The 8611-nt window shown below is 43.1% G+C and overlaps 1 protein-coding gene across 1 annotated transcript in view; it reads left to right on the plus strand.

The window, feature by feature from the left end:
* Positions 1–8393, plus strand: part of PKD1L3 (polycystin 1 like 3, transient receptor potential channel interacting) — a 50726-nt gene extending 42333 nt beyond the window's left edge. The window contains 8 exon segments of the mRNA XM_032323447.1: positions 2448–2575; positions 3775–3935; positions 5335–5469; positions 5471–5543; positions 5947–6048; positions 7684–7815; positions 8182–8267; positions 8269–8393. Coding sequence (XP_032179338.1) covers positions 2448–2575; positions 3775–3935; positions 5335–5469; positions 5471–5543; positions 5947–6048; positions 7684–7815; positions 8182–8267; positions 8269–8344 — 893 coding nt within the window. The 3' untranslated portion in view covers positions 8345–8393.
* The last annotated feature ends 218 nt before the right edge of the window (positions 8394–8611 follow it).

Consider the following 8611-nt stretch of genomic DNA (forward strand, 5'->3'; position numbering starts at 1 on the left):
TTCATAGAAAGAGCTTGTCGGTTGTTCCTAATGTCTTTCTGGCAGTTTCACATACAGGACCCTCCAAACCCCTGCTTTGAGGATGTCAGCCTTGTGGACTTCTCTGAGACTATTGAGAAAAGGGACTGGGAGGCATTGCCATGCAGCATAAAAACTTTCTCTTAGAGGTGCCTGGGTGGCTCAGTTGGTTAAGTGTCTGACTCTTGATTTTAGCTCAGGTCATAATCTCAGGGTCAAAGATAGATCCCCAAGTTGGCCTTTGCACCGAGCTTGGAGCCTGCTTAGGATTCTCTCTCTCCCTCTGCCCCTCCTCTGTTCATGAGCACACTTTGTCTCTCTCTTCACTCTCAAAATAAAAGTAAAAACTTTCTTTTAATTCTTTCCCAATAGACCACTACTTGCAAATAGACCTGTTGCCCCTGATTTGGGACTCTTTCTAGTTCAACAATAGAAAATAAACCTTTAGGGTGCCTGGGTGGCTCAGTGGGTTAGGCCACTGCCTTCGGCTCAGGTCATGATCTGAGGGTCCTGGGATCGAGTCCCGCGTCGGGTTCTCTGCTCAGCAGGGAGCCTGCTTCCCTCTCTCTCTCTGCCTGCCTCTCTGTCTACTTGTGATCTCTCTCTGTGAAATAAATAAAATCTTAAAAAAAAAAAAAAAAGAAAAGAAACCTTTAGTTTTAGTGTGGTGGAAGGCACGATGAGTAGCAAATACCGAGTTGTGAATGGTGAGGGAGGAAGTCGGGATCTAACTGCTTACGTTCAGACTTGGGATGAATTCCATTTCCAGTTTCATCTGACCTTACCTTCAGGAGTATCTAATGCCAGCAACTTTCCAGCCTTTCTGGGCTTGCTCCTGGGTTTTCTACACGCCTGACTTTGCCTTTCCCTTTCTTGAATCTGTTGTCGGTGTCATTCTTCTGTTTACTGGCTTCCAAGAGTTCGTTGCTGTCATCTTTGCTCCTTTTCCTTCAACTTTTAATCCTGTCACTATCATTATCGTGGCATTTTATGAGATTAGAGGGACGCTCATATATTCAGTTCCCCTACCTCTAACAGGAAGTCTGTCCAGATCAAACTTACTCTTTATTCTGTTCCCAGAATTTGCCCACTAGTATCCTTCCATTTACTACGAAGGTGTCACTTTTTTTTAAAGATTTTATTTGTTTATTGGACAGAGAGAGAGATCACAAGTTCACAGAGAGGCAGGCAAGCAGAGAGGAGGAAGCAGGTTCTCCACTGAGCGGAGAGCCCAATGCGGGGCTCGATCCCAGGACCCTGAGATCATGACCTGAGCAGAAGCTTTTACGCACTGAGCCACCCAGGTGCCCCCAGGTGTCACTTCTGATCAGGAGTTTTATACTTAGACTTCTACACTTGTTCTAAATGAAGTATGAAGGCTTCCTGTGGGTGTTCATAGGGTTTTTTATTGTTAGGAACTACCAAGGCCCTCCCCCAACACACACACAAACTCCAAATAGGGCTGAAGTAAACATGGGAAAGTCCCAGTCTTACGATCGAACAATATGAAGTAGGAATTCCTTTTATTCTTAAATGTACTTTATACTACAAGGGGTACATCTTAATTCTAGTATTTTGGGGCTTTATGAAAGTTTATATTCACAAGACCTTTCATGATTTTAGAAGCAACCACCTCACTGTCCTTCTAGGTAGAATCTGAGGCTTTTTTAGTCTATCCTCCTCTAAATGTGTGAGTATTCCCAGGATACTGTGAGTATTCTTCGGGTATTAGGGCTTTACCTAAATTTACTTTTAGAAAGTAACTACATTTGAAATGGCTCAAAGCACTACCATACTAATTTCTGAAAATGTATTTTAAATAGCTTTAAATTCCATTCTCCCCACGCTTCACATTGCAGTCATCCGCTCTCTACCAAACCTTGTATGGAGAGGGTACAGAGAGTCCGTGCATCTCTGCACCTGTTCTCGCTCGACCAGAGCAACACCTGTTAATAGCTGTGAAGTCACAGACTGTGCCCTCAAGGTGGGATCACGAGTATATCTTCCCCTTCTACTGACTGGTGCAAACCGTGCATTTCTCCAGTAGTTATGCATGTGTGATCTGAGTTAATATCCCTGACAGCTCTAGAGGAAATACAAGTGAAGTGTAGAGATTTGGGAACATTTGGAATAGATAATCCGGTGGGGCACCTGGGTGACTCGGTTAACTGTCTGGCTCTTGGTTTGGGCTCGGGTCATGATCTCAGGGTTGGGAGATTGTGCCTCACGTCAGGCTCCAGGCTCAGCAGATTCTGCTTGGGATCATCTCCCTCTCCCTCTGCCCCCGCCCCCACTCTCTCTCTCAAATAAAATCTAAAGGGGAAAAAAAAGATAATCCAGCAATAGTTGCACTGATTTTAAAGAGGTTGAAAGGAAGAGGGCGTAAGTTTTGAAGACTCCTGACTCTAGGTGTTCTTTGTTGTTCTCAGGTGCGTTCTCCCCCTCACTGAGGCTGGACACTTTAACTTCCCTTCAGGCATCAAAGAAGGACTTTGCCTGGTCTCTCATCTTGCAAGTCATCTATTACCTACTAGTCTGTTACTCTGCCTTTGTACAGGTGAGAAATTCTCAAGGTTTCCAATGTTATCAGGAGAGCTCCACAGTGAGTTATTACAAGAATTATGGCTATGGGGCGCCTGGGTGGCTCAGTGGGTTGAGCCGCTGCCTTCGGCTCGGGTCATGATCTCAGGGTCCTGGGATCGAGTCCCGCATCGGGCTCTCTGCTCGGCGGGGAGCCTGCTTCCCTCTCTCTCTGCCTGCCTCTCCATCTACTTGTGATTTCTCTCTGTCAAATAAATAAATAAATAATCTTTAAAAAAAAAAAAAAAGAAAGAATTATGGCTATGACTTTGGTCCCTTCCAGAGCCTGAATTCAGCTAAAGGCTGACTGGCTTTCCATGAAGTAGCTCTTTAAATTTTCAAGAGTGAAGGAATTAACTCTGTATAAAGAATATTATTTTGGGGGTGCCTGGTTGGCTCAATGGGTTAAGCCTCTGCCTTCGGCTCAGGTCATGATCTCAGGGTCCTGGGATAGAGCCCCACATCGGGCTTTCTGCTCAGCCGGGAGCCTGCTTCCTCCTCTCTCTCTCTCTCTGCCTACTTATCTCTGTCTGTCAAATAAATAAAATCTTTTAAAAAAGAATATTATTTTTCGTACATTGTATTATCCCTCTATAAGCTAACAGCAAGAATTGAAAATCTGATGAACAGAGCAAGTACTCAAAAGTACAAGTAGTGGCACCAAACCGGAATCCATCTTAAGACAACACATCTTACTTTCAGGCTTGATAACTAATTTGAAAACTGTTTTAAATTTAAGCAACAGGGGGGCGCCTGGGTGGCTCAGTGGGTTAAGCCGCTGCCTTCGGCTCAGGTCATGATCTCAGGGTCCTGGGATCGAGTCCCGCATCGGGCTCTCTGCTCAGCAGGGAGCCTGCTTCCTTCTCTCTCTCTCTCTGCCTGCCTCTCAGTGTACTTGTAATTTCTCTCTGTCAAATAAATAAATAAAATCTTAAAAAAAAATTTAAGCAACAGGAATGAAATCGTGTGTATCCAATGCAGGTTAGAGAAAGCCAGCTTTTCTATAAACAGCAGCTCCGAGTAACTACAGAGCAGCACCAAGACCATAACCCATCGGGTCCAAGTTGGATCTGACAAGGGCCCAGCTTCGTGTCTTGCCAAGGTTGAAATGCTTCATTAGGGAAAGACCTGGCTAATCCTCAAGGCAAGAAATAGTGACTGTGTGTCTCCTTTTAGGGTCATCGGCTGAAACAACAGAGGTGGAGGTTCTTCTCTAGGAAAAGAAACATTCTGGACGTGAGCATAATCCTCATTAGCTTTGTCCTCCTGGGTCTGGACAGGAAGCGTACTTCTCTGCATAAGAAAAACATGGCGCAATACGGCTATGAGCGGGACAGGTAAGACAGAGCCTGAGGAGCACAGGCTCTTCCCGTTCAATGTCTAAAGTTTCCCGATTGCACCTAAATTTCTTTCAGACTCCCCTTCCTCTTCCGCTGCTCTATCAGACCTATGTTTGTATAATACCAGAGTTAAATACAGAACTCAGACCAATGTCCACAGCTGAGAAAACAATTAGTAACCGTATACGGCTCATCACATTGAAACGCTCTCTGCCTTCATAATACTTAGGTGTTTGTCAAAGGTAATGCATTTAAATTCCACTTAGCAAGGACCTAGAATTAGTCACATTTTGCACCCTGGCCAAAGAATAAAGCCTGAGGAATGACAAATGATTACCCTTTAAATAAAACAACCCAGTGTTTTTTTGTTTTTGTTTTTGTTTTTTAAACCAAAGGGGGTTGTTTTCTGGGTAGAGATGTCCATCCATTAGCTTATCCATACCGAAGAGACGTTCTGGTGCCCCTTTGGACACCAGAAAGGGTCTTTCCTATGGGGAAGAACATCTATTTCCCAGACCACATATTGCCACGTGGTACTTTACTTTTTCAGTGGCCAACAGTGTGGACTGCTGATCTGTGTAATGAGAAAATATCCCAGGTCATCCTCAGGGGACCATTTTTGCAGGGACAGTTTGTATGGTGCTGACAGTTGAGGTCCATCTTGCCGCATGGCACTAGGTCTTAGACACTAAAAACAGTTGTGACCAAGAGCCAACATGCTCTATCTATGGGAGTCTTTCCAAGTAACCTAGTTGCTGCGACACGAGATTATAAATGATTCTCACGCAACACTCCTCCCTTCCAGTTTATCGATCATCTTTAAGATTTTGTCAAGCATAAACATGGGAGCGGCAGGCAGAAGCAGGCTCCCTGTTGAGCAAGGAGCACGGTGCGGAACTCCAGCCCAGGACTCTGGGATCATGACCTGAGCTGCAGGCAGACGCTTAACGCCACCCGGGGGTCCTTATCAATCATCTTTCTCCTTTCAGCACTGTTAAACCTATTAGACCAATCACCTCCCAGAGAATACAGGATTAGAGCGCTACAGAAAAGACTAGCCTAATGACACAGCTCCTTAGGCTAACTCCTCTCCTTTTGAGAGGAGGGGTTTAACTCAAACCACAGCTGTGGAGGCTGCGGGCCTGGATTGGTGGGATGAGTCTGGAGTAATCTGCTAGAGGTTTTATTTCGGGATTTCTTCAGCTCTCCCAAGCAAATACACGGCCTTTTGCCAGTGCTCTCACATCCACAAGTACTGAAGGCCACGCTGGAGAATTCTTGCATCAAGTATTTGACCTAATAGGACTCTCAGAGCTGCTGCACTCGAGCAGGGGAAGTAATGGAGAAATGGATGGCATGCGCTTCAGCGGTTAACTGTCACCCTTCCTTGGCACAGGTTCATCAGCTTCTACGAGGCAGTGCAAGTAAACTCAGCCATCGTTCACCTCATGGGCTTCCTGGTTCTATTGGCAACTGTTCAGCTTTGGAACCTGCTGTACCATAACCTCAGGCTGCAGGTCATCGGTAGAACATGGCAAAGCCTGGGACGAGGTGGTGGGCTTCTTGCTGGTCATCCTGATCCTGCTCACAGGCTATGCCACTGCTGTAAGCCCTCATTCCCCAAAGCTGTGGCCTTGGAATCACATTGCTTTCCAAGAAAGCACTATATGGCAAACCATCAGTTCAAGTTGGCAATGAATTTTGGGAAAAAAAAGAGTATGAAAACTGGTTTTTAGTTGTAGTTCCACACTTCACCAGCAGTATGGCTTAAAATCAGACATCCGTCTCTTAACTTTAGCTCACAACATGATGTGAACGCCAAATAAATCGGTATGAACATGCTACGTAACTATAGAATTTGAAGGCCCTGGGATTTGAACGGCCACCAGGCACTTCTGTTTCCGTCCCCTCTGGTCCTGTGTCGGCTCCTCATGAAGCCAGGAGGGAAGGAACTGATATCAGCCCTACTAGTGCTGTCTGTCCTCTGATCAGTCTTTCTCCTTTTCAGTTTAACCTGCTGTTTGGATAGAGCATCACTGACTACCGAACTTCCTTCAGCTCAGCAGTGACTGTTGTTGGCCTTCTACTGGGAATCGCTCATCCGGAGGAGGTAAAAAACCCCATCCTGGCTTCCCTGCAGGATTCTATTTTGTCTACAAGGCGAGAATTGCTTACAAGAGCAGCGCCTTCTGTGCCACTGCACACTGGAAAAGGAGAGTATAGATTCTCTGCCTTCCATTCTGTGGTGCTACCTATGCATTCAATGTGAGGGGCTATTACTTTCAGAGATATGTCCCTTTTTCAAGCACCTAATTTCAATTTCTTCACTTCTTAATCTTACTGCCAGGACGCTGGGCCTGAATTTATGTTCTCGTCACCTAGCCAGATTAATATTTGCTGCTTCTTTCTCAGTAGCCCTTTGAAGTATATAATGAAAGTGCCTTCTAAAAAAATTAGGGAGGTACAATTCCAGAACAAGAGCCATAATATTTCTGTTCGTTATTCTCCCTCAAGAACTCCCAACACAAATCCCTATCCTATATATAAAAAAAAAAAAAATAGGGAACCCAAATCAGGATTTGGAGCCCTAGCATATATAGATTTGATCAAGACAGAAAAACTAAAATTCACATTACATGAAATTGTAAAGATCTCCATGAAGTTTAACCTTCTGAAAATCTAGAACGCAAATGGGCAAGTTTACATAGTTTCTTAACAGAGTTCCTCTTGTGGGAAGTTCTCACCTAAGATCGGAGAAAGACCTGTATGGTTCTGGGTTCAACTGGGGAATGAAACCTTCACCCATGGAACATTTTATATACTAAGACACTTAAGGAAGTAATAAAACAATGAGCTTTTGCTAACACCTCCTTTTTGTCTTTAAAAAAAAAAAAAAAAAAGCCTTTTCTAGTAATATAATGTGAAGGGAAAATGGAGTGTACTTACTGGGAAAAGTTCTGTATAACAAAGATGTTTATCTGGTTGACCTAGAGTAGCTATAATTGAGCAGTATCTGGTCATACAGATGTCCATCACAGTGATATTTATTGTAAGCATTCATGCTCTTAAGTTGTTGGGACTGGTTTTTTTGTTGTTTGTTTTTTACAGTACCCTGGTGGCAACAGTGAATAAGCCAATACCAAGGGAAAAAAGACATTTGTTAAAATGAACACATAAAAATACTCTTACAGAAACCACCGCAGTCCCTGTATTTGAGAATGATCACTTCATGCTGAAAAGTAAAGAATGGCAAAACTCAGTAGTTACTTTTAAAATAGAACACCAAAAAAAAATAAATAAATAAAAGCCAGTTTTTTATGGTTAACTTCTTGAATTTTATTGGAATGCTCCTGTGTTTATAGAGGTTCTTAGAATGGTAGAGACAGTTTTTATGATTTCAGATGTTACTCTTTCAATGTGCTTTTGCTACTCTTTCAAGCTTCCGTGCTTAGATATATTTTCTAGAGCTGCCAAAACTTACATGAGCTTTGAATCACTTATAATTCTACTGGGACTTACCTGTTTTCTGGTGAAAGCCCTGAAGTCAATTATTTTTATACCCATTAAGCCTGTCATTCATATTCTTCTATCCACACAAAAGCATTTTCCTTTTTGCTTCTCTCCCTACTGTCTACCAAATATTTTATGTGAATATATCCCCAACATTAGTATAGAACTTCTACTTTAAAAATGTAAGTTAAACTGTCAGTGTTTAAAATCAAAACATTTTATTGTCCCTTTCCAGGTTATTGCTTTAGACCCAGTCCTGGGATCCTTTCTGATTCTCACCAGTGTCTTCCTGATGCTACTTGTGATCATTAACCTTTTTGTTTCAATGATTCTCATGGCCTTTGGTAAAGAAAGAAAATCCCTTAAGGTAGGTAGGTAACACTGACTCGGTAAGTGAAATATAAACTTGTCATGATTTATCATTAGAAAAACTCAACTGTTGCTGCTCCTAAGATCATAGACTGACATAATGCACAGAATCAGCACAGTCCCTTTATGAATCTCCATAGCTTGGGCAACCATTTTAATAGAACACCCAGTTTATAGGACATCTACTGTCTTATAAATAGCTGTTCCTCAACTGTGAAGTAGCAGAAACACTCCAATGCCTGACAGTAGATCATTAAAGGAACAGTATGTTTACCATTAATCCTAGTTTTTAAATCTTTTGGTCCATTTCCCCTCTCAACAATGGCATCAATTTTAATTCCCTCACTTTTCTCCTTTTGTGTAGGAGACAACTTTGAAAGAAGATGGACTGATAGAGATGGTGCTACAGAAACTCGCCAGTTTACTAGGAATCCAGCAACACCAGAACACGTGAGCAAACAGCCATGACAGCAATGGGCAGTAACACAGAGGCTTTAAAAGATGGATTACCTTGGGTGCCTGGGTGACTCAGTCAGTTAAGTGTCTGCCTTGAGCTCAAGTCATGATCCCAGGGTCCTAGGATTGAGCCCGTCTGGCTCCCTGCTAAGTGGAGAGCTCACTTCTCCCTCTCCCTACCTTTGTAGGGTACAGTTGAGAAAATTATTGGTTTAATATACTGTTAATTTTGTAATCACTGAGGAATCAAAATCTCCCGTAGCAAGTTCTTGGGTTTATGGCTGTCAGGAAAGGGTTAACACGACAAGAGTGCTACAGGATAATCCAGCTCTTGCAAA

This window comes from Mustela erminea, chromosome 19, assembly GCF_009829155.1.
Source record: "Mustela erminea isolate mMusErm1 chromosome 19, mMusErm1.Pri, whole genome shotgun sequence".
NCBI lineage: Eukaryota > Metazoa > Chordata > Mammalia > Carnivora > Mustelidae > Mustela > Mustela erminea.